General features: G+C 46.4%; 1 protein-coding gene across 2 annotated transcripts in view; it reads right to left on the reverse strand.

Annotated features, from left to right (window-relative positions):
* Window positions 1–26,697, reverse strand: part of Chn2 (chimerin 2) — a 261,200-nt gene that overhangs the window by 15,433 nt on the left and 219,070 nt on the right. For both annotated transcript variants that reach the window (XM_051152338.1, XM_051152337.1), the window contains exon 7: window positions 9,447–9,524. In XM_051152338.1, coding sequence (XP_051008295.1) covers window positions 9,447–9,524 — 78 coding nt within the window. The remainder of the gene's footprint in view (window positions 1–9,446; window positions 9,525–26,697) is intronic.

Consider the following 26,697-nt stretch of genomic DNA (forward strand, 5'->3'; position numbering starts at 1 on the left):
TGGACGCACAACAGGGAACTCTATGCAAAGGCATGGTGACCCTGAGAAGCCAAGAAAAGATGGGGTATTGGGAATGGATGAGTGCAATACTGAAGAAGAAAATGTAAGATTTTCCAGATTTAGTAAAAGGCACAAAAGCATCAGATTAAGAAAAGTGAAATGAGTCCCAGACAAAGTAAATAAAAACCAATCTCAACACATATAACTGCAATGCTGCTCAGACCTGAGACCTGAAGGTGTAGCAGCCACAGAAGCAGTTACCTGGAAAATGATGCAATTAGGACGAAGACAGACTTAGTCACCAGCAAAAATGAGATTACAGATCATAGAATAACTCTATCACAGTGTGAGCCTAATTTTCATACCCACTTGATTATGGAGAAGGGTAAAATGATATTTTCCGATACACAGTAAGTACTTTTGATCCTCATGCAAAGAAATGAAGGATATGCTTCCAAGAGTGGCAGGGACCAGAGAAAAAAGAACTAGCCAAGATGCTGTGGTGAGTGAGCAAAAGAAATGGGCCAACCCCCACAGTTCTGTCTGCATGAAACATTAACACTAAAAGGACTAATTTGAGTGATTAAAGAATAGGGTGAGAAATGAAAAGGATTGAATGTGGGAGGAGGTTGCGGCATTCTGTGATTCTTACAGTCGGGAGATGTAAGAAGAGCTACTCATTAACTGAAGAATGCTTTAAGTACTTAGAGACATTGGTTGGTTGGTTGGTTGGTTGGTTGGTTGGGTTGGGTTGGGTTTTTTGAGTACATAGAGAAAAGGTATAGAGTCTATAAATTAGGAAAAATATAAGGGAAAAACAACACACAGATTTGATCAAGCCAATAAAAAGTAAGAAAAGAAAGCAGTGAGCATATGTAAAATAGTAATAGTTTTCTAATGACTGAAAAAAAAGATTTGCAGATGGTATTTAACAAATATTTACAAGAAACACACAATGCCAGAGGGATGATATTGGAACCAAAAAGATGCAGCTCCCAAATGCTAGCTAGCCAAGTGAGGCCAATAACTCAGATGCACCTATTGGCATGCCAAGTAACAGTCTCGCAATTAGTAAATCTTACCAGAGAGATATAACTACTTCGAGGTTTCATGTATCTGACAACACAATTTCAAAACTCGAAAGCAATTTATAAGGAAAAGCTGACAGGTAACGCCACCAAATAATGCATTCACTAAAACTGATAAATAGATCCTGTTATAGGAAAGGGACTGTGTGTCCAACAACTCAAAGAACACACCCTTTTCAAAAAACACACAGTCACACAGAGTGTTTACAAGAACTGCCTGCTAACTATTAGTATGAGCAAACACGAAAGAATACCACCACTGGCAGTACACCGTGTACGACACATCTGGCATACAGCAGTGACTGCGCACCTCACAATGGCACGCTGCTCACTTAGTGCAGGGGGAGGAGAGGTGTGACAGAGCAATGAAAGGCAGTCTATCACATTCACTTGTGACCTTCCCACTGCCTTATCATTTCGGCTTTAGTTTACATGCAGATTGCTGCTTGGAACCTGGCCCCATCCTTGTATATACAAAGTTGAGAGACGTCAGAGAAGCAGGCACACACGGTAGCCAAGGACTATGAGGATAAAGAGAGGCAACCAAAATGATTACTTGTCAGGTGATGTATTTGAATACTAAGATGCTCGATGCTGGGATAATGGAGGGAATAACCAATTCTTGCAAGAAAGAAGAGGGAACTGAATGTACAGGGTTTTGACAGACAGATAGAAGTTCGCCAGTGAGTGGGAGGGAGCACTGTTTTTGACTGGGGAGCACAGAGCGGCATTCCAAGATGAGACAGAGTAATGGGAGGCCTAGGGAGGTGGGCTTGGGTGTGGAAACACACTCTTTTCTTTTGGGGACATAGAAGGATGATACAAAGTTACCTGAAGTGTATCCATGTATCAGGAACCTCCGCAAAAGTCAAAAGGCAAGGATCAATGGTTAGGAAAGTAGCGTCGGTGTGTACGGCACACAGATGGGAGCCCCAACTACAAAGCTGCACTTCCAGAAATGAAGGGCTGCTCTTCCCACAATTCCAAGCTTCACTTTTGCCAGCAGCCTACCAAGCCACCCAGCCCATCAAAAGTGCACACAGTGCTCATCCACCACACCCTCATTTCACCCACATCTTTTCCTAACATGAATCCTATGGTCAAACAAACGCAGGCAGACCCCACAAGGAACAAATGACTTTCCGTCCCTGCCTAGTTCCACACAAGTAAAACAAAATCCGAACGAATGAGGGGGAATGTGAGTTAGACAAACATTATTTTAGGCCCACTGCCCGATTTCCTTTTGAGGATGGGCCACTGTTTATTTTAGTGGCTGGTGTGTTACTCTGTTTTCTTTTGGAACCCAAGGAGAGAACAGACTCCAGCGTGTGCTGAAGGCGTGCTCGAAGTCGTGATGTTTGGGTGTCTGACACCTTCCATCTCACTGAAAGACATACACCCGCCCCCCGCCCCGTATCTTAAAAAGTCCCCAATCAGCCCTTCCCATTTTCTCAAGCCTATTGGTTTTCAAAAATATCTTTTAAAGGGAAAGAATGTTTTGCAAACTTGAGGGCAGTAACTAAAATACCCCAGACAGGAAGAAAATATCCCAGACAGGAAGAACGATTGTCCAAGACTATTATACTGGGTATGGTTTGCCTGGAATCCAGAAAACACACCAAACAACAAGATGGCATTACCAGAGATAAGATATGTTTGACAAATGGTCCAGGAATGGGCACGCAAGGAAAATAAGAGGAAGAAGAGAGTTGTCAAGAAAGTCACAGGCAGACGACAGGCATCCCCACTTGGCTCGCTTGGGATGAGCAGGATGTTATTGTCTCACATTTGCGGACTCTGGAAGACAGGCCTCTCTAGTGGTTTGGAAGTAAATGTTTTGATGGGCCAGTAGAGACACCGCCCAATCGTACAATCCACTTGCCCAGACCCAGCTGTAAGCAAATGCTATTTAAGATATGCAATGGTGAGAATGGTGAGGATTTTTCTTTTCTTATCAGTTCATATCAGGGCTCCTCAAATTTTTACCCTTGTTAACATTTTTGGGCTAGAAAATTCTTGGTTGGGGAGGTGGCTGTTCTGGGCACTACAGGGATTCACCCCCCCCCCCAGCATCCCTGGCTGTTTACATATCAGAGGCTTACAGTATCCATCAAGGGAGGGGCCATAAATGTCACCAGACATTGCCAAATGGTTCCGGGAGGGGGGGGGGGGCAACACAACCTTGATTGAGATCACTGAAAAAGAACAAAACCGTTTTGCCTCAGCTTATTCTATTTTTCATATTAGAAACAGGAGCTTGATTCTTCTGTTTTACTTGGAAAAGGACTACACGGCTAAAGCCACTTTCTAGGCTTTTTAATGCACATAAAAGAGTGGCTTTGAGTTGGCAAAAGACTCAAGTGTCTGGGTTTTGGAGGTCCCAGGTTCACTGTGGGAGGGGGAACAAATTAGCCTCAGTTGTCCAGAAGGCCTGTAGCCCAGTCAGGGCCTCCAGGTTTCTGTGGAGGACTGTTCCTCTACTGTGCTGCATTTCCCACAATCATGTGTCAATGAACTCATGTGAGAAATTAGATTAGACTCTGGGCTTTCCCTTCCTGCAGGAGCAGATGAAATTCTGACCTTGAAGTGAACCTTCTCAGATATAAGGAGATAGCAGAAGGGAGCTCCGCGAGCTGTAACAGAGACACTTTCTGCTCCCTCAGTGAGGCCGGCTACACAGGGGCTGTGAGAGAGCCCTATGCCAAGACAGGCTCCCACAGAGGTGCCAATGATTTCCCAGAATATCCAGAATAGGGTGAAAGATGTGGTTCCAAGGTAAAGCTGGGGCACGCTCTGAGACCAGGTGACGTTGACAATGCTGCTTAGGGCTTAGCTTTCATACCCATCATCCCAGCAGTGGTCTCTGAGAGACTGAAGATTCGGGGTTACTTGGCTGAGGGAAGCCCTCAGTCCCTCCTTAGCGAAGGTTCTAAGGCAGCGCTTAAGTAATTTATACCAGAAACACCAAAGCAGGGACAGAGGTTGGTACTGCAGCAGCTGGTCAAGATTCAAGAGCAAGTGCACGGCTTGGAAGGGGAGGGATATCATAGAAAAGAGTGGGCTGTGCTCCTAAAACATCACTGGCCATGAAGCCTTCCATAGACCTTCTCCTTGAACTGAGATACTCCTGGGATAACTTCCCCTCTGGTTTATATTTATTTCTCTCCTCCTGAAGTTCTAAGGCCACACCGCCCTGAAAACACTGGAGTCTACCTGATCTCAGGAGTAAAGCAGGGTCAGACCCAGTGCTTGTAGGAAAAACCTGTGGCTCCCCCAGTTCCCTGCAGCGTGGCCTCCCCTCCTCAGTGCAGTAGACGGGAGAGCTGAATAACTCTTCTGCGGTGGGCTGTCCTGGCTACATTCCTGGCCTCTCTGGATGTCACTGGTACACTTTGGTGTGATGAAAACCCCATCTCCAGACATTGACAAATGTCCCCTCTGTGCTCAAAAGCATCCTGGCTGTGAAGCCCTTGGCAGGAGAGTGCACTTGTGTCTCCCTGAGCACTTTCTGGCACCTGGCACCCAGCCAGCCTACAGTCTGTATTGGGAGAGCAAAGGCATATAAATGGCTGAAGGGCTCTCTTTGCTGGACAGTTTCAAAAGGAGCCTCCTCGTGTCAATCGTAACCACTGGTGCCTACTCTCTTGTCCCAAACAAAACAGAAAAGGCTTATTTCTCTGGGTGGAAAGTGCCAGTCATTTAGAATAGACTTTTTGAATTTTGTGCTCTTTAGATCCAGACAAATTCCATAAAAAAAAAAAAAAAAAAAAAAAAAATTAAAATCAGTTAAGTACTTGTTAGGGTCAGACCCTGTGCCGGTAACTGACAACTGGAGGCGGCATGGCTGAGTCATGTCCTGCTGTCCTGTCTTGAGATTCCTACTACTACGACTTTAACATGGTACCTCACAGTCTTGTTTTGCATTGGGCCACACCTATGAGGCAGCCAGATCTGCCTATCCACAATGTCATACTGTGAACTAACAGTCATGCTGGATCCTTAACAATAACATATACATTTTCCACAGGAAGCAGCACTCCAAACGGAAGGCCATCCAGCTGGACTCCGGTCCTCAGTGTCCTTACTGTGTCTTTTATTCGTGAAACCATACTTAATACAGAGACCAGGAAATTTCTCCACTTTCTGTCAGACCAATGAAGCATCAGTAGGGAAATAAAATTAACAACAACCTCAAAAGATGTTAAGTAAGTAGTCACAGGCCTTTAGCAGTGCTGCCTTCATTAGGAGACACCAGTTGCCACCTAAGGATGCTGGTTCCATGGTGTGAAAGCCTCTACTCACACGGCAGGCTTGAACTCAAGTGTGGAGCACATAGGTGTGTCCTCAGGAGGAGGTCCTTCCTCCCCAGGGCTCCTGAAACTATCAGCGGAGTCCTTGGAACGGGCTGCGCTTTGTCTTGAGGTATGACTGAGTCTTAACCCTTGGTCACTGCACATGTGGCCTTTAGGAGGTGAAGTCTTGGGAGATGTAATAAGAAAGACATTGTGCTGGCCTAGCGTGGCCCTAGACCCAGTGACTGGTGACTGTAAAGGAATCCTACAAGGACAGAGAAGATGGAGGCAGGAATATGAGCCAATGGGACCCCAAGGACTGCCAGCCACATAGATAGGTAGGTGGGGCATGAAGTGTCTTCAGAAGGGGCCAGTGCCACAGCTCAGCTGTAGACTCTGGCATCTAAAACTATGAGAAAATAACTTCTGCTGTTTTAAGTTACCAAGTTTGGGGCTATTTGTTATGGCAGAGGCAGAAACTTACTGGAGTTCTCATATATATATATGACAAACTTTTGAAAAACTGGGGAAAATATACACAAACCCCGGCCTAAAACTGTTAATCCTTCATGGACTTTTTAAACAAGTCAGAGGCATTCAGGTACGTGGTAACTACATTTAAGGAAATAGCATCACTAAATTTCACTTCATTTTCTGTTACTCATATTTAACAAGAGAAGAAGAAAAAATGGTGAAAAGAAAGTAGAGCCTGAAGAAGTGAGGGCATAAAATAAAAATTTAAAAATACACACAGAGAAGACCAAACTCACAGACAGAAAGGAGTGAGAGACACAAAAAGATGAACAATGAAGTAATCATAAAAGTATACATCAAATAAATAGGACTCAAGGGACAGAGAAGTGACACATCGTTCACACGTATCTTATTTTTCATGTTTAATGAGCTCACTGTGAAGAAAGCAGTGGGCACAGCGATAGCAGAAGAGCTACCTGCTGATTGACGTGCATTCTTTAAACCCTGCAGCTCTCCCATTTTACACCTAAAGCCACGAGCTCCTGGAGTGCTTCTCTTCAGCCGCCTTGCCATGCACTGATGGCATGCTATAGTGCAGATGCTGGCTGCTGGGGCTTGCTCACCTGAAGAGGCTAGCCACAGGTTCCCCAAAGAAACTATTCCATCTCCAGAAGAGAGTTCCCCCTGCTAGCCAGACAACAGTGGAGGCCTTTTCTATTGCCCTATAGACAGTTTTCATTTGTATTGGAGTCTTATTTATTCACCATTGTCTTTGAGTGTGATAGGTGCAAGGAGCCCTAGAAAACCCCAGCTTTAAGTAAACCAAAATAGCATTAGAAAACAGTTTTAAAAGTATATAGTTATTGCATAGAGTGAGGTATAACTCCAAAAGCCTTGGCTAGATTGTTTTTCTTTTAATTCTAGGCAGTGATATTTGAAAAGCAGGGATCAGGGATGCTGTGTTCTGTGGAGCATCTGAAAAAGGCACTTTCCCAGTGCTGTGTAGGGTTGAGAGTTTCTGTTCATTCCCCATAAAAGTTCCTGAGTGTCACATGGATGAGGGTGCCCCCATCCTGTCCCGAACCCTGGGAACAGACCTGACTGGGAAAGGAGGCTTGCTGCAGGGTGAGGCAGCAGGCTCTGATGGCAGATTCCTACCTCAGGTAAAAGTTCAGACAGAGGCAAGCAAAAGCTATTTGCTGATAAGCACAAAAACCACAAACATGCATTCTTGCTATTTGACACCAACATAAATAAAAAGCTGACATAAAATTAAGATACAAAACACAAATTAGAAGTAGCTAGTGGGCCCTTGGTAAAAGTCTGCTTGCTTTAGTTAGTGACTTATACTAAAAGCCCCATTGGCTGTATTTACGTCACAGACCTATTTTTAGAATATGCTCCCAAAAGATCATGTTAAGTTTCTGCTTGTAGTCACTGGAGGGTAAGAAAAGCATGAGGGACTTAGGGTGGAAAGAATGAGTAACAACACGGTGAATGCCTCCTCCAGCCTCAGCCACGCATTCTGAAGGGCAGAGGCAAAGAAAAACCACAAACAATGGCTGCAGCCACTCTAGGGTCCTTTAGGTTTCAAAGATGTCTGCGTGAGTCACAGAAGAGGCATGTTCTTGTCTGTCCCATGGATCAGCCTGGGACAACACATATATTCTTCTTCTTCTTTTTAAACTCTCTCTATGGTATACTGAGTGCCTTCTTCTTCCAATAGATCTGGGGAACTAAGTTAGAAAATAAAATTCAATCTTTTTTTTCAAACTGTCTAAAAATTAATTTCCCATTCAGAGATCTAAGTTCAAACAGACTAGCATTGGTTTTACCTACGTACACATCTTTTTAGCTCTTGGGGTGTGTCCACCAAGAAGCGATTGAGTGCTAATGTAATCACACTGTATCTTCGGAGCAAGATCACTGGAATTTTCGAGAGGAAGGAAAGCGATTTGCAAGTCTAGCAAGACCCATCCTGGCAGTGCATGTACAGGACGCCCAAAGCAGGGAGTTTCTGCCAAAAGCCATGAAAACACTGTCTTAAGGAAAGAAAAGATCACAGAGGTTAAAATAGAAAACTAGGAGGAGGAAATAAATGTGGACATTTCATGCTATGAATCGGACCTGCTGCTATTAAGTAATGGGAGATTGAGATGGAAGAGACCCCAAGAACAGAGCTCTCCACCTCATCACTAAATCCAAGGATAGCAGGCAAAGGCCTGAGCTGCATGCTTTCCAGAAACAAGACACAAAGAGATAGAAAATGTACAGATGTATTTGGGAACTGACTCTGACATGAACTCTGGTGCCTCATATTTGACCACCTCCCCTCGGTGGGAGGCCTGCTGGCACTCAAAGAAAGAATAAGCAGGCTACCAAGATGAGACTTGCTAGCCTATGACCGTATAGTGGGAGAGGAGGTCCTCCTCAGTCATAGACCTAGGGGAGGGGAATAGGGTGAAAGTGGGAGGGAGGAAGGGAAGACCAGTAGGATACAAGTGGCGGGATAACAATTGAGTTGTAATCTGAATAAATTAATAAAATTAAAAAGAAAGAAAGAAAATATACGCATGCACATGCATCCTCAGGAAGGGCTGACCCTTCATCACCAGCTGCAGAAATGGCAGAAATGGTTTCCTTGTCCCTGGCTGTTCAATCTCATTCCCCGAGTCAGAGGCCTGGGGGATGGGGCCCTTGTGGGGGGGGGGCAGGGGGAAGGGGAGGCAGAATCCAACAGCAGAGGGCACAGTTTGATTCCCTGCTCATCCTTTTCCCTGAATTCTGCATCTGAAAACTGCCCAGCTTCAGGTATCAACACCCAGCTGCTGAGGTAAGTCTCTAATAGGGCCCTGTCCTTTCTCTCCCGCAGCAGTTTCCCATGCTGGGCAATTTGTCATTGGCTTCCCCTAGGAACACTTCTTGGATGACATAAAAGGGCAAATGAAACAGGCCCTGGTTTTCTGGGGGCAGCTCGCACCCAGAGTTGGTCTAAAAGGAAGCTAGTTTATAGGGAAAACCACTTAAACTCCCAGCAGGCCTCCCTATCTTTTTGTTTAGTCTGGAGAGCAAGGTCAATCCTGGCCTGGCTGCGAGGTATCCCTGACTCCAAAGCACACACAGAAGCTAGTGAGTGAGTGGCTTCTCTCTTCCTGAGATCAGCAGCTGTCCACACAGTAACAAGCTCTTTAGAATCACCGAAAACAAAAGACAACACAGCAAACAGGAACTGGACAACTGTTTGCACTCCCTCATAGACAGCAGTGACCCCACTTCTGGGTGGAAAAGTACTGCTAGGTTTTGCATAGAGTGTTCCTAAACGCCACTGACTGGGCATGGACGGATGAAGAGGAAGTGGGCCTGGCTCCCCGGAACCAAGTCAATAAATACATTTGCAGGTATTAAGGGCAAGGTCTCAGAGCCAGCTGCTTTCTCTGGCCTCTAGTTTGACACAGGCAGTGGGGTTATGTGGAAAAACAAAGGAACTTGCTGCCTCCTGCCTTTCAGACCAGACACCAAATGGAATTCATCCAGCATTCTCTCTCACCCCCACCCCCTCCACCTCACGGCAGCAGAAAGGATGCAGACTTACCTTGAAGTTGTGTGTCTTCTCGTAGTTGAAGTGGTTGTCGTTGTGTGTGAGGGCAGCTCTTCGGACCAGTGAGGAGATCTGTGAACAGGTAAAGAGCTTGAGAGGAGACCACAGAAAGCCACCTTTGAATCCCACCTTCACCCCAAACGCGATGGCCAGCAGCTCTTGGCGCTTCCTGCCAGGCTTGGCCTTCCGGACCACGGCACATTTTCTCTCGTTTTCCAGCCACAGTTCCCGAGAGAACATAGTGCTTGGTTCTCAGCTCTTCTGAGTTTCCCAGTGGAAGCTCTGGAGGCAGCAGAGTGTGGGGACCGCAGCTGATCCTAGGCAGCCGACTTGAGGCAGCTGTGCACTGTCTGTAGAGGCCTGAGGCATGTGACTGGAAGAGACCGTTTGAGTGATGGAGGGGGCTCTGGCTGAATAGGGATGGGCCTGCTTTGTGCTATTTCTTAAGGCTAGCATGTGCCTGGAACAATAGGACACATTCATGTGTAGCAATCCCAAGAACATCCAGTCAGCACAGGGCATCCAGCAATGTGCACACACACACACACACACACACACACACACACACACAAACACACACACAGAGACAAACAGACACACACAGACTCAGACACACACACACAGACTCAGACACACACACACACACACACACACACACACACACACACACACACAACACACACAGAGGCTCCTTGTGGTGTTCAAAGTCAAAGCTGTATCCAATTATTTCAGGCCTCTGAACCTCATTCTGGGCTGGCCTCCCGCAGACTAAACCTTTAAACCCAGCTGATTCTTTAATCTCAAAGGGATAAGCTCATATCTATTTTCTTTTAAACTGCCCAGTACCTAAAAGCCTTATCTATATTGTTATATATTTATGGAACTGCAACAAGCTGAGCCCAGGCAGTTTAAGAGAGAAGTGCAGAACATCCAGTTGTGGCTCAGCAAGCTCCGAGGTGAGAGGGTCAGAAGGCAAGAAGCAGGCTGCCTCTCTTCAGGATTCTTCCATTTCCTCTCATCCCCTCACTACTCCCCCGAAATCCCACAATGTAACTAAACCCCCTTAACTAAAGGCCAAATGTTACCTGTTTTTCTTAAAAAACAAAGCATCTCAGATATGCATTTTGTTAGTGCCCCAGCCCATCTTAATGCCCCTTTTGCTTTTAATAGCCTTGGATGACCGACCTCCTTTGGGATCACGGTTTTTGGTCCCAGGTCTTTGCATTAATAGAAGTGGGAGGTTGTGATGCCTTGGGAGTACTTTAATGCAGCTAATGCCAGACAGACAGTAAAATCAATACTTTAGGAGCCAGAAAGCAAGGAGGACACAGAAGGCTAGATGAGCTAAGACATTAGTGATTCTAGAATTTCACCCTGGGTACTGAGACCTGGCCCGGGATCAGAGCAGAACCCCTCCAAGATTCCAGTCCTTTCCCTGTGTGAGTTTCCGTTTCGTGCCACATCATTTCAGCTTAGGTCACAAACCCACTCACCATTTCACCTGGCTACCTTTGATAAGAAATAGCAACCAGAGTTTTTTGGTCACGCACAGGAACTTACACTGTGCCAGACAACACTCAGAATGCAGCCAAGCGCACTTTCTCATTTAACTTGCAGCACAGGGTTGTGAGGGCTGGGATGTTTATGCCAATTTTCTGAATGAAAATACTGAGGCGCTGAGAGGTAACATCATTTGCTGAAGGGCACACACGTTGTATCAGCAGCGGAGTCAAGAGTAGAGTGGAAAACATCTGTTTGGAGCCCCCAAACTCTGGGATACTGTTCTCTGCTGCCCTATCCTGCAGCCATGTCCCCAAATAAATTATCTCAAACACTATCTCTGCCTCTTCCCATGGTTCCTGCCCACCTCAAATGTTAGCCCTCACTGTCACTGTGGTCAGCCCAGCTGCGCCCGCAACCTCCCCATCTCCTTTTCCGTGTTCAGAAAATGTCAAGCCAGGTGGTGGTGGCACAAGCCTTTAATCCCAGCACTTGGGAGAGAGAGGCAAGCAGATCGCTGTGAGTTCAAGGCCAGCCTGGCCTACAAAGTGAGTCTAGGACAGCCAAGGCTACACAGAGAAACACAGTCTTGGAAAAACCAACAAATAATCAAACAAATAAAAACCCAGAAAATACCGCTCTTCTCCACGCCAAGGCACGTGCCCAAGCTCGTGAGCTTTCACTGCTCCCTCACAATATCCACTACATCTTATCCCCTGCCTCCCTACAGTCCAATCCTAGAAAATCACTCTTCTGGCTTGCACTTTCCTTTAGACTATTACTGTGCCGTTTAAATGCGCCAACAATCAAATTCTAACTCAAATGCCATCTTTGCCAGGAAAAATGTTGGCAAACTTCCCTCTGGAGGAGCACTCCACCCTCCGAAGTGTCATTCTTCATTGTACTTCCTTGTATGAGTGGAATCAGTGACGGCTCTCACACTCCATTATACCAAGAGCTCAGGAAATGCCCCGTGCCTGGGTCTGGGTCACCTTTGGTTCTCCCTGAAAACCTCTAACGGAATTTCTTGCGATAGCAGCCACTGAACAAAATATCCTGGCACATGGAGGAAGCCTGGAGAAGTCTAGAGAAAGAGGAACAACAGTGTCCCACATGTGGTCGGATCTCACACTCATTCTAAAACATCACTGCCCCTACATTCCTGCTTCTAAGGACTGGGACCATGCCTCCTAATGGCTCCTTTCCCTGACCTGGTCCTGACATTCAGCTATCCCTTGAAGGGCTTGATGGAAGTCTGGTATCTCTCACAAGTGTTTCCAGTTTTAGCATAAAGGTAAAAACTTGGAGATCTTTCTTCAAACCTTGGTTGCTAGTAAATGAACACAGACCTTTTGATGCAAGAGGCAATTCTGCAGTGTGTTCTAGGCAAAGTGCCTGATTATACCAGTTGAGAATCAGAGTAAATAACCCTTTATATGGCAAGTGTGTGGAAGAGTGTCTCCTCCTCCTTGTGGTTGCATTGACAGTTGAATACAAGATTAACTCTTTTTTTTTTCTTCTTGTGAGTGTATCATTACTTATAACCAGCATTAAGAAAAAATTCTATTCATGACAGTGACGTCTTTTTCAGGCAGTTTCCAGAGCATTTACCCAAACACAAGATGCATTCAGCCACAGGCAGGAACCACACACTGTCCTTCAATGAGCCCTTTTTATGGGAACAGAGTGTTAGCTCCCTGGGGAATGATAGCTTCAGAGGGTAACCCTGAGTTACCCTCTTACCACAGAGCAATGGTTACACCAATCTCTTGGTGACCCCCGAGGAAACCCTCCATGGGGCTTTCTGTGAACATCTCCAGGAAGGCTTCCCAGCCCTTTCCATCCTCTGGATCATCAGCCACTGACCTCACACACACTGGGTGCCGACAGAAACCTCCACCTGACCTAGCCTTACCAATATGTTTTAGAAATGAAGCACATTTCTCTGCATGTTTTACTTAAACCCTGGACTGTTGACATTCGTGCCAGCTCAGCCTTTATTGTGAGGGGCTGGGCTGTGTGTTGTGAGCAGCAGCCCTTGTGCTCTCTCCTCACTAAATGCAAGTAGAAACCCCACTGTGACCACTGAAGCCCAAACCTGCCTCTGTGGGGCCTGCCTGGGTTAATATCGTAAACATTTAAGCATACTTCCTATTATGCTAGCTACATTTCATATTTGGGTCCATTAAAGATGTATAAGCCTGCGATGCAGTACTGTTCTAGTTCCTTCCATTATACAGATGAGGGCACATGAACTATGAGCTTCAATACCTTGTCCAAGGACCCATATCTGGCACATGGGCAGTCTGTTGGAGTATCCAAGGAGATCTAGGTTTCCCCTTACACCAAGGAACACATTTTATTTTTTATTGTATATTAAATACACATAACAAAGACTTACCAATTGATGACGCTAACATAAGCCGACTGGCTTAAGGAGGGGCCTTTGACAGCCGAATGTCCTCTTAGAGGAAGCTTCTACTAAAGATATCATGGGCAAGTGGGTGTGGCTGTGAATACATAGCGAATAAGCTCACCATTTTCCACTCCTTTTTTCCCTCCTGTAATGAGGATTGGAATTCTATTTTTAGGCTCCCCCTCCTCTCTCTCTCTCTCTCTCTCTCTCTCTCTCTCTCTCTCTCTCTCTCTCTCTCTCTCTCTCTCTGTCTCTGTGTGTCTGCCTCTCTGTGTCTCTCTCTGTCTCTGCCTCTGTCTCTGTCTCTCTCTCCATGTTCAGCATCTTGCATCCAGGAGTGTGTCCAGGAACAAGTAAGCAATGGGATGTTGTCAGATGAAGGCAAAGAAAGGATGGATCAGTAGCATCACGGAGGAAGAGGGGACCTCAGGCGTTCATGAGCTCACTGGCTGACTCCCCACTCACTCCTGACAGGCCCACCTCTCAGCCTCCAGAAGCCATGACCTACAGACTTCTAAAGTAGTGACCGGTTCACTATCTTCCTCCAGGCCCCAAGTGTCTCCCAGCGATGCATTTTGAAGAGACTTGTTCAAGAGCATCACTGTCATTCCCTTGACTCCAGGCCCAAGGTCTGCATCCCTGGGCCCTTTACCCTTCTCTTCCTTGTGTCTGAGTCTCCCTTAAGTATGTACAACCCAAGCTACGTCTCATCTGCCATCACTAGCTGGACACAGCTGCTTTTGCTGCCTTGTGCCAACGCAGGAGAGGGGCTCGCTATTACCCAAGGCAAGGTCCCTAATATCGTACCGGTGTTTGTGGCAATTACAGTATGCCTGAGGAAACACAGTTGATAGCTTATTAAAGGCCTGAGTAGAGCCAGTGATTGTATTTCCAGCATTCTCTTAGGCAGCTCTGAAGACAAAGACTTAGATAGACACATGCGTGTGTGCATGTGGGTGTGCATAGGTAGAGACAGAGATCTCTGAGAGTGGGAGAGAGACAGAGAGAGGCAGAAACACAGAGAGATTAACCAAAGCAATAATATTACAAGTTGAGAAAAGGCAAAAACATTCAATATAGGGATAAGGGTAAATAAATGACAGTTCAAACATGTAACTGTATATTATATAAACATTAACCAACGTGATCAAAGTAACCCCAGTGACGTGAGAATCCACCTCTGCATATTATTGGGGAGGAGTAGTCTGCCAACCCAGATACAGGCATAGTCCCCATTTGTAAGTGAAATGGACCAAAATAGTTCCCTCACCCCAAATTTTGGAACATAAGCACTAGTATCTCTGGCTGAAGAAACTGTCACAGGCCTCTAATTTCTTCTGTATTTTTGGCATGTTCTACAATTACAGCTTAGTTCTATTCATAACAATTATCTTTAAAACTTTAGCATACAGCTTTTGTTAGTCATGTGTCAGGATTTATGTGTCAGCTCTTCGTATCTGAACTACATTTGGTGTTCCGTCTAAAACCTTCTTTTCTTTGGGAGATGGACCCCAGGGCCAAAGGAGATCCAGATGGAAATCCAGGTCCAGATTCTCCTGCCTGAAACAGATGGGCCTCACAGCCGACAGCCCTGGGAGACTGGACAAGACATGCTAGTGCCAGCCTCAGGCTTTCTGGTTCAATTTGTATAATGCCAGGCCTAAGAATCTGCATCCCTAACCCTCTCCCCGGCCATGCTGGTGTTGCTGGCTGGGACCCTTGACTTCACTCAGCCTGTGGCCTTATCTGATAGTAAGAACCACCTGGGGACAGGCTAACACAGTCCTGAGCCCCCTTGCTCGAGGTTCCCCTCAGAACAATCCCACCTAGCATTCTAGAGAGCCCAGTGCCTTAGACATCTCCCAAGGGAAAGGAATGTTCCTCTAGAATTGAGGGTTCTCACTCACATGCATCTCAGGTGCTTCACGTCACATAGATCATTAGAAAATATGAAAGAATGAGCAGAAGAAAAGCTTGCTAGTGAAGAAATGTTTCCAACCCAAAGGAATTGGCATCTCCTAAATACCAAATCACGTTTCTATGCATGCCACGTCACCACGCCCCCTCTGCCCCTTCATGAAGTCTAAGGCCTCTACCAACTCTTGAGATAAAAGCAAAAATCCATACCATAGTCTCCTATGATGTGGGCTGGCCCTGCCCCCTTCCCCGGCTTGCCTCTCACCACTTGCCTGCTGTTACCTGGAGGGCTGATAACCATACACCTAGCAGTGTGGTTTTGAAGTTATGAACCAGAAGCCAGCTAAGTTTATGAGCTCAGACACTTTGCATATTGTCCATCACAATTAAAGCCCGTGTCATGTCACTTGGCACCAAACAGCTACCTACTGCATTGTACCAAACTAATGAATGCTCGAACTCTTGGGAGGCGAGGAGACCACTCCAGAGGTGTATTATCACCACTTTCAAACACTGATGCAATATTCAGGGCCTGTGATCTGTGGGGTTCTTCTGGATTGTGCTGTCTAGCTGCTGTCATTACAAAAGGAAGCACTGGAAATGGGGGGGGCTTGTATATAGGTCAGGCTCAGAGTCATGAGCAGCAAAGAACAAGACTAGGTAGGTTTGGGGCTTTAGTAATATTACTCTGCATCTTGGAAGTAATAACGAACTATCTATCTATCTATCTATCTATCTATCTATCTATCTATCTATCTATCGGTCTATACCTAATTATCTACCTACCCTTTATCGATCGTTCAATCAATCAATCAATCAACCAATCAGTTAATACACACACACACACACACACACACATATTCTACCTACCTATCATCTGCCTTCTGTCTATCTACCTACCTATCATCTCTCTGTTGGTCTATATATCATCTATTGTCTATCATCTACTTATCATCTATCTAATCTTGATGTCCTTCTTATGAGCAAGGTAGAGTCAATGTTATTCTTCTTCCTGTGTGGGTGAGAAGGCGTGTGATCCTAGGTAGTGAGGCCCTGGCTCTGATGGCACATGCCCACCCTGACCATCTTCTAGGACCAATGAGAAACACGAGAGCACCAAGGAAGGGTCTCAGAACTGCTCCTAGAGCTTGCTTCACTTTGCTCAGTACAGCATTCGTGCAACACTGAAGGGCCATGCAGGCTCCTGATGGTAACAGATGGCGGTCGGACTGCTGCTGGTACGGGGCTGTAATTGATGTCTCTCCCATATGACCTGTCCAGCTGTTTTTGCAGAGACCAGTGTTAGTATTTTGGCTAATAAATGATGTTTCTAGGATACTTGGATGTGTGGAAGCAAGGATACTCCACATCGTGGACAATGCACTAGGGTACACTCAACAGCACACACATTTTAGCAGATTTGGGGAGCAGTTGGGTGGATATCAATGAGCTTTGTATCAGAGCATGTCCTTAAAGGAGAACTCTGAGCCAAATTTCTGAAGTGCCGAACCTACTGAAGTAGGGCAGGGTTATCTTTAGGGAGATGGATCATTGTCTGTTGACGCTCCTTAAATGTGTGTCATAACCCTTTAGGGACTGTGATGCAAAAGCTAAAATGTAAGCAAACTGTGTGCAGTCTGAGGGGGAACCAGTTGGCAGCAAGTGGCCAGTGGCTGTTTCCCCTACACTTTCTGTCCTTCTCACGTCCCAGGTTTGTCTCCCTTGCTTTGTGTTTGTGTTGTCACGTGTCACTTTGTCTTTTGTGCTGTCTTTGTTGTGTGTCACCTCTGGCCAAATGATTGATTGCCTTATGGGTTTCATGACAAAACTCAAGACACTCCATTTCTGGTTTATGGTACCCAACTGGGTCAGAACTCAGATGTGTTCCTTAGACTCTTGCTTGCTCCCTGTCTTCACTTAGCTCAGCCAGACAAATTTCTGCTGGAAGCCATACATTTACCAATTTGCTTTAAAAAAAAATTTTTTTTTTGTGTGTGTGTGTGTGTGGCTAATGAGTGGCAGTTTTTAGACAATCATTGCAGAATGAGCCTGACAGAGCCTTGGGTGCTTAATGGGGCATGTTTTCGGCTCTGCAGGTGGAGGATGCCTGTCTTTGCCTAAAGGAAAAAAAAAAAATCAAGGTAACGCACTGGTTACTGTGTGTGAACAGTCTCAGATTCAAATGACAGAGATACTTGTTAAATAGTTTTTCATTTTGTCACAAATAAACACATTTCCAATCCCTACTGTGCTTTGTACAGTGAGCACTCACCCAAACAAAACAGCCTTTGATGCTATTCCCAGCTGCGCTGCTCGGACGTGCCCAATATAGACAACTCACTATTCTGAGCTGCATATAGAGACTTGTGCATTCCACACGCAGTTTCAGCTTACTTCTGGCCTCTGCAGTGGGTGGAGTCTGGGATTTTCAGATTCTACCATTTGTTAAAACCAGCCCAACACCAAGTATGTGGCCCTGTTGTCCTGCCCTTTCCCAAGGGAGTCAGAATAGAGTGACGCTGTACAGCTACTCTGTGAAGAGCATGGGCCGGGTCACACCAATCTGCAAGGCTCACCCTTCCAGGGAAAGAGTTCACTCAGAAAGGACCACAAGTAATTTGACCCTGGCCATTTTTTAAGGCAAGACAATTATTATTGGACATACTGCGAAAATATAGCTGGTCTCTTCTCTTCTTCAGCAAATCTTCCTAGAGAGGCTATTGTTTATCAAGCACAGAGACAGGGAAGAGAACAAGTGAGAGGGCTGACAGTAAAGAGGCAAAAACACAGAAGGTGATGTGTTAGAAAGGCCCTAACAAGGTCAGAGGTCACAGGGCTGGGAGATGCTCAGTGGCTGCTGGGTAAAATGCCTGCAGTGCATCCAGCAAGGCCTGATGGGAGTCCCCGGAACCCACATAAGACCAGGTGTGGAAAGGTAACTAAGTCAGGCACCTTTAGTTCCCCATAGGCCCTGATGAGCTGCCATGATGTCTTGCTGGCCAGAGCCCAGGGTGTCATCTGAAACACAACATTCCAGGTTGTGACCTCGTCAGCGCCCTGGTGCCAGTGAGTCTAAGATCCCAAGATCTCTGGGCACTGCCTCAAGGGCCTGGCATTCTCACACCTCATCCCCACCACCACTCCCCACCCCCCTAAGCCCTGACAATGAGGTCTCTCACAGAAGTCCTTATCTCTGAAAGCTACATCTTAAAGATCTGAAGCCACTGTCCTTCCTTCCCCACCCCTCAACAGCTCTGAGATGGTCCAGAAGATCGATGCGCTGAGTCCAGAACCCTGTGTCCAAAGACCAAGACCGAGAGGAGAGCTGTGGGCTGTGGGTGGTGAGAGCTTGGTGCCAGCTGCTGTTTAGTGCATTAAGTCCTTGGTTTGCTGGCTGTTATTCCAAGCTCTGTCACTTTGACTGGTTTCCAAACTTGAGTTCTGTCATCCCATTTGGACGAATCTTTCTACTGGCCTAGCTGATGCCCAGGACCCCTCTCTCAGAATCAGCAGGTTCCAAGATGAGTCCCAGTTCAGGAGAATGAAGACTTCCCACAGCTCTGTTGACAGGATGCTCTAGGCAGGATGGGAGGAGATGAGCAAGTTTCTCACAAAAGGCAAAGCAGTAGTATGTACTGAAAAACAGTGGTGCCCAAAGAATGGTGAATTCAGATGGGACTACAAACGAGGTGTGGAGGGTGTACCTACATCCCAGAACTTGAGGGAGTGTTGGTAGGAGATTTATGAATTCAAGGCAAGCCTAGGCTACACAGAGTTCTAGGCTAACTAAGGAATATGACTATCTAAAACAAACAACAAACAAATAATAAATAACCTTTATTCTAAGGTTCAATTTCTAAGAACTAGCAGTATAGGGTTTTAATGCTGCAGGAACTTTTTTTTTTTTTTTTTTTTTGCATGCTTCTTGAGTTGAGATGGGGGCAGTGCTATGGGGTTCCCAAGGGTGGGTACAAAGGGCAATAAAGCTTTTACATTGTGCATTAGAATCTGGCCACTGGAGCCATGAGCTGTCATGTTTCAGTGAAGGACAAGCTATGTGGAAGGCCTTATGTAGGAACTGTGCATGGCAGCCCGGTGGGTCATCCCATCCCAGCTCCCAGGTGTGTGAGGGAAGGTGCCCTCCCATGATTCCAGAGTGCTCAGCTGTCGTGTCCCCCTCAAGACCAGAGAGTACAAACTGCTAACTTCCCTGTTCACCCAACAGAACCTGATACCATGGAACACTGGGTATTCTTTCTTTCTTTCTTTGTTTCTTTCTTCCTTCTTCCTCTTCTTCCTTCTCCTCCTCTTCCTCCTCATCTTCTTCTTCTTTTTTTTTTTTAACTATGGCTTGTTGTTTAGCAATGATCTTTGAGATACGCTCTGGTATAAACCCTTTCTACTTCAACATTAAAAGCTAATGCCCTTTATGATGAAGCCCCCATCCCTGTTTACTTGATTTATGCAAAATCAATGGCCTTTTTAAAAAGAATTAATGCCTATCATGTTACCTATGGTGGAAACTTTAATGTGGAATGTAGTTTTATTTTATTTTTTGTTTAGACAAAGTATATATACAACAATGGCTTAACTTTTTTCTATTATGTAAAAATTGTTCTATATACAGTATGAAAAGAGTTTAAGTGGAGGCAATGATGTTTCAGCATATAAAAAATATTTTATGCTATAGGACAACAGAGGTATAAATTAGACAATTCTATAGATGCTTTACAGCCACCTTGCCTCTCCCAGGCATCCACCCACCCACCTAGCCAGCCTACTGTCAGGCCTATAGACAATCAAGCAACATAGGGCGACCAGTTCCTTAGGGTGAGGATCTGTACTGGTCTCTGACACCCTTTAGATCCAGTCCTTGCCCTCACTCATGACTACTCATAGACTAGCAGAAGTGTCTGCAGCCTAGGAGCTTTAACATGTACATGGCATTGCTGCTCATCACTACGATGCTCCAAACATGGTGGTCCTTCTTCTCCCTATGACTTATTTCTCAGATTTTGGCTAATTTTCACAGCTGAGGCATATCCTGAACATACATAACTCAGCTTTCAGTATAGCTTAAAGTTTGAGTTTATATGTGCACACACATGAAGCCCTAGCAAGAGGGGACCACAGCTGTAACTGTGAAACTTCCTAGAGTACCCTCCATCTCATCTCACATTCCACTTTGACCTTGCCTGTCCCTGTCCCTCCGCTTGATGAGGGCTCACGTGGCCATGTCCAGCCTTGTTCTTTATCATATTCCCAACATGTGCTCCTTATCATGTCCCATACTTTTTAGCTTGCCTGAACACACCATAGCCAAAAAAGACTTCTGGACAAATAAATTAGTAAACCAAGAGCTGATTCTTCAGAAATATACCATTGATAGGCAGTGCAAATGCATCTTCCCCTCAAAGTTAAGACTTTGGGCGGAGATAGCAAGAGACAAAAGTGGTTCTAGTTACACTACACGAAAACAGGATCAAACAATCCTCAGTTATTCATTAGCACGAAGGGAAGAAGTCATCCTTAATGCACATGCCAACACAATAGGGCGAGCCTGACCCCTGCTCCGGGCAAGTAGCTATGTATGAAGTCCCTTCATCTTACAGATAAGGAAGCTGAGGTGAGATAGCATGCTCAAGGTCTTCAAGCCAGTTGGAAACAAAGCAGTGCCAGCGAATAGGACTTTTAGAACCACAGCGCAATGACCTCCTGCTTCATCAAACCTATGGCTCCGCCCACTGCCTTTAGCAGCCTTTGGCTTTCTTTTAAGGTAAGGGATTGGCCTTACCCAAAGAAGATACCACCCAGGAAATGCTGCTGCTTAACAAAAAGTTCTGAGGCCAAGATGATTTTTAAGTAAATCCTTCCTGACCTTGAAGAGATTATCATACGGTAACATTTGAATTATAGCCTGTCCTCAGAGCTCCCAAGCGGGACTCAGATCGCTGGAGAAAGCGAGGCCAGCCAGCAGCAGCTTCTTACTCGACAGTTTTGAGAACCCTCAAGCTGGTATTCCCCGGGCTGCCCCAGAAGACACACAACTCAGGAGCAAACTCAGTGCAGCTGGGCAGGGCCAGAGCCAGGATGATAATTTCTATTCACGCTGAAAATAAACATCATGCCTCAAGCAATCACTCCAGCTAGCCAGGCAAATGACTTTCAGGTGTGGGAGGATAAACACAGGAGAGGCATACGTGTCTTTGGTCAGAAGGCCAAGCTGAGGAACATTTTCCAAAGTCCATCCCTAAGCTGTGCGCTGTGGTAAAGGAGAGGACGATGATGGAAGATTCTAGTAGGCAATGGCTGCGAGTGGGGGAATAATGGCTCAGTGGCACTGGTCTAGTATGCGTAAAGCCTTGAGATTAATGCCCAGGTTCATAAGTTTAAATGACACAGTGCTTCAACGGATTACCCCCCAGTTTGTCCCCAACATAGGCCATAGGTATGGGGGGAGGGGAAGCTGGGCCAAAGAAAGAAAAACCTGCCCGATCAACAGTCGCAGGGACTGAAGTAGCTACTGAGACCATGAATGGGCCTGTGAGCTTATGACTGTAGCTTTTACACGGTTCTTGTACAGTTAAGATGAGACCTGATACCCTATGAGCATATACAGGGGGAGGAGGCCTCCCTCAGTCACAGTCATATGGGAGAGGAATAAGGGGAAAATGGGAGGGAGGGAGGAATGGGAGGATACAAGGGATGGGATAACAATTGAGATGCAATATGAATACATTAATAAAAAATATTTTTAAAACTTTCTAAAAAAAAAAACAGCTCTAAGTATGTTTGTATTGTTTTGCTTTAGCAGGAGAAGGAAGGACCTCTTGCATCTTTGCAGCCTCCAACACTACTCTTGTGAGCTGCTAACTTTAAAAAAAGTTGTATTAATTTAATCACTTCACAGCCTGCTCCCAGACCCCATCCCCCTTTTTTCTTTTAAGATCTTTTTTTTTTTTTTTTAATCAACATCAGTGAAACATCCACACCTATATTGCATCTCAGAGACAGAAAGTCAGAACATAAAGACCGGAGTGTGTGCACAGATTCTTGGCCAACAGAAGGGAGCTGAGGAAGAGGTGCTGGGCCCAGCTGGAGGGAAGCATGGGCACAGGCTCGCACACTGTGTGTGCTCAAGGAGTTCTGCATGGTGCTGGGCTTGTGCCTGTATCACTAATTTTATAGAAGTATGTAGAGGCATCCCTCACCCCTCGGAAGCCGGACCTGTTGCCGGGATCTCTTCTGAGCGTAGGTGGGGATTTAATGAGCTAATAATGCAATGGTTCCCAGGCTCTCATTAGAATTGCTCAGGAAGCTTTAAAACTCCTGAAGTGGGGATGGAGTACGTGACGTCCTTGGGTGACTGCCTTTATATATGATGGTGAGCATGCGCCAATAGGCATTCATATGGCTTAAGGATTCTCAGGTGGTGCCAGTGCATGTTTGCTGAGGGAAACTCAATCCCATGGAACACTCAACAGTGAGACTGTGGTCACTGGCCTTGGGGTGAGGACAACTGTGAGTGGCTTACTTTAATGACACAGGGAGCACAGCCAGGAAGACAGGAGCCTGCCTGTGGCATGCCAAATGTGTTCTACAGTACGCTGACTCCCCTTCCTGCTCCCCTTTTCTCTTCAGCCTATTCTTTTTTGGGGGGACCCTCTTTGGCCCCATGTTTCTAATGATAGGACACAGATGTTCCTAAGGGCTTCTCTACCACTTGTGGGTTTGTAGAAGCTTCCTTCTTGCTTGGGTGAATATCTGAGTCAGGTACACAGGTTGAGGGGTTGAGGGGACATGGATCACGCTGGGCTTAAATCTAATGTCCTGCAGTCCTGAGTGTGTATTGCTGTCCCAGCAGAGGTCCTTGATGCTGCTGGGGTCTGTCTTGTGGAGCTCAGTGAACTAGAGTTTTTGACTGACTACACACTGGCATTTTTTTTTCTCTACCCCATGACACCATCTGACAGATGTTGTACTGTGTGCCTGGAGAAAATTGGAGCCTCTGTCTTTGTCTTTCAGAGGTCTCACCTACAGGAAAAGTGAGCTGGGGGGAACATCAAAGGACTAGGGAGCGTGGCCTCACTCTGATTTCTCTGGAGCTGTACTCAGCTGTTTGTGAAAAAAGAGAACTCCAAATGACATAGGAAACCAGGGGAGAAGAAAGAGGAATGGGAGAATATCAGTGGCGCACAGGACCGAAGTGAGATAAAAAACAGAGTTGGGGGGGAAAGTCTTACACATCTCCAAGAAGACATTAGAGATCTGAACATCAACCAGCCAGTCAAGAAACAGCTAAATAAATAAATCTGTAAGGACCCAGATCTTTGTAGGCCTCAGATCTTTGTAAAGAGGCTAACTTCTGACTCTTGGGGCTCCTGGCAAGGTGCAGGGATGTTGGCACCACCAGATTCCTGAGGCTGCCTGAACTGACATAAAAGGGCACCAGGGCCTGGCTCTACCTGGTCCAGTGTAATTTAACTCAGAAGTAGCAGAGACTTCTTTGTAAAGCAATCACTGTCAAGTTCAAGGCCCCAGCAGCCGGCACTGGTTGAATTTCATCCCCTGGGCCCTGCATCTGTCCTTCTCTGAATTCTGATCTTCGTCACAGGGTTGGATCGATGCAAACAGAGCTTTGCCAAAGAGATAGGCAAAGGAAGGCAGAGCCTTCTGCCTTATCTTGGCCCAGTGCATCCTGCACTCTAGAAGCACAATCTTTTACCCAGCTCAGTGACTGGAGGACACTGAGAATTCAGCCAGGGGACACTTTGATCTGATGATTGACGTCTTTTGCACCCATCTTCAACTGCTGTGATTGCCACTGGGCAATCTGATGTTTTTGGTTCCTGTTTCAGCCCCTTCCAAAATGAGGGTTTAGCTCAACCCTGTCTGGCTAATATCTGGCAAGAGCCAGATACTGCACTGGGAATGCGGGGGCCCTTGGAAAGAGTCAGGGTATGGCAGGACAACCACATGTTACACTGGAGCCACAGGAGACAGAGGTGGGCAGCTAACGTGAGAATATGATGGGTGGCATAGGTCTTAAAGTCACTGGGGCATTCCTTTAGAGACCAGTTGCCTAGTCGTGCCACTTGTCTCATTAGACATTCAAGTAACATCAGTATAGCCCACTAGTTCTAGAGTCTTTACCACCTGAAAATGGTCAGAGACCCATGGTGCTTCAACTGTCCAGTACCCATGGTCTCAGCCTGTGCCTGGGCCTGCGTGACATGAAGGGGGCCTGCAACCCAGTAACGCAGACTTTATAGCATTTACCATCAGAGGCAGGGACTATTTTTTTTTTTTTAAGTTAATAAGAGACTCACAATAAAAAAATGCTAAAATCGCCTTTGACAAAGTGAGCAACTGAAATCATGCGATGGCTACGGTTTATTTGTAAATCTGAGGTAGAGGAGTAGGTGCAACTTGGGAACAGATGCAAATCCATAAACAGAGGCTTCCACATCACAGGCAAGCGTGGCTCAGCTGCAGGCCAGCCTGAGGGCAGGATTGGCCCCTCAACGGCTGTCCAGATTCTCTTGACATCGACTTGCGTTCCTTGCACAGAAGTTGAACCCAGCACCACAGGGTCAGGGTGGCCAAGCGCTTTGAAAGCTGCCCTTTCGGAAGGAGGAGTTCCCTCACCATCGTGTCTCCTATTTCCCTCTCGGTGCTCATATTTAAATGGTAAATAAAGAGAGCGAGCTCCCCAAGGCTAGAGACACGCTGCTGTAACCTAGAGCAACCTCAGAGTTCAATTAAACCCAATTAGGCCTGCGTGGGTATAATTACAGTGATTTAATAGGCAGGCAGAGAGTGAGCCTCTTCTGGGAAGCAAGCGGACCTCCGAGTGTGAGTGTGATGAGGACAGCTGAGCAAGTCTCAGATTGTTCTGGAGGCTTGAAGAGAAAGGGGTGGGGCAAAGCTACAGGGAGAAAAGAGACCCTTTCCAAAGAGGTTAGGATGGTTTTTGTTGCCTGGAAGACACATGAAACTCTCTGCTGTGTATGTGGCAGCTTCCAAGGTTGGGGTTGGGTGGAGTGGGGTGGGGTGGGGGTGTTTGTATGGCTTGACTCAAGGCCATGGGCAGTTTAGAGGGGGCCCTCGGTCAGGCAGAACCTGATCTGATAGTGGCCCAGGCCTTGTCACTCCTCACTAAATGGTTGAGAGCCCAAACTCCACACCTTGTACCCCCAAAGCAGTGGCCGCTGCTAGTGCTAAAGCTAGGACTCTATATGGCCACTCCACAGCCCAGAACAATAGAAAAACCTGCCAGTGAGTCTTGACTATCCCGGGGGAAAAAGAAGTATGCCAGCATGCTTCTTCTGTGCACTGTGGCCTGGGCCTGGGTGAAGTAGGAGCAGACCTGGGCTCTGGGTAGAGGAGAGTGGGGTGGTGTTTCAGGGGATCTCCTGAAATCCCAGAGAAACAGGCTGCAGAGCGCCCTCTACAGCCTGCCTGGGGAGCAGCATGGGGCTGTAACTTCCCAGGAGGCTCCAACCAGAGGCATTCCTAACCACTGGACAAGGCTCCTGCACGGGTGGAGCAGCACCCGGAGGGCTTGTGAGAACACGGAATTGCAGGACCCACAGCTGTCCAAGAAATCCAAAAGGAGGGCGGAGGAGAGGAGACAGAAACCTGCGGGTTACATGGGCCATGGCAATATTGGGGCCCTATGTGCCTGAGACTTGTTACCTGGGTGTTTATAAGTCATTTGGTAACTGCAGGTGGGCATGGGCTCAGGAGAGAGAAAGGTGAGGTTGGTTTTTTTTTGGGGGGGGTGTTGTTTTTTGTTCTTGTTTTTTCCCTAGAGACTTCCCTGTCCATCCCATTCCCTCCCTTGAGCCAGGGACTATGGTGGGCACAGGAAACTGAAGGTCACTAACAATCAGGCCTTCATTTCAAGGAGCCAGTATCTGAAGGAGAGAAGACAGTAAGTAATTATGTAGCAATTCGTGCTGGGGGGCAGGGGACTTGGGAGAGGTAGGCTCACAGTGTTCTGGGAACAAGGTGTAAGATACAATAAATTCAGAGGCAGATGGGGCAGTACACTAAGGTCAAGGCCAGGAGAAACAATCCGAAAGGGTTTACAGGCCTTGTGAGTTGCAAGCACGTGTTAGAGAAAAGACAAGAAGCATTTAATGTGGACAGCCACATACGCGTGGGAAGTGTTTGGGGGAGAAGGCATTATCCTTGAAACAGCCGCTGTTAGAGTTGTTCTTACTGTTTCCCACGCTTGCGGTTATCAGGGACTGAAACCACTGTGTTGCGTGACAGGCAAGCCGCTCTGCCACTGAGACCCATCCATCCATCCCAGGGCTGCAAAGTGGGCTGCTTCTCCCCAACATTCTTCTCAGACACCCCAGAGTTTGGCTGTGATTTGAAAATGCTTAGCCGCTGGGCTCTGAG

The sequence above is a fragment of the Acomys russatus genome, chromosome 10 (genome assembly GCF_903995435.1).
Source record: "Acomys russatus chromosome 10, mAcoRus1.1, whole genome shotgun sequence".
In the NCBI taxonomy this organism is placed as follows: domain Eukaryota; kingdom Metazoa; phylum Chordata; class Mammalia; order Rodentia; family Muridae; genus Acomys; species Acomys russatus.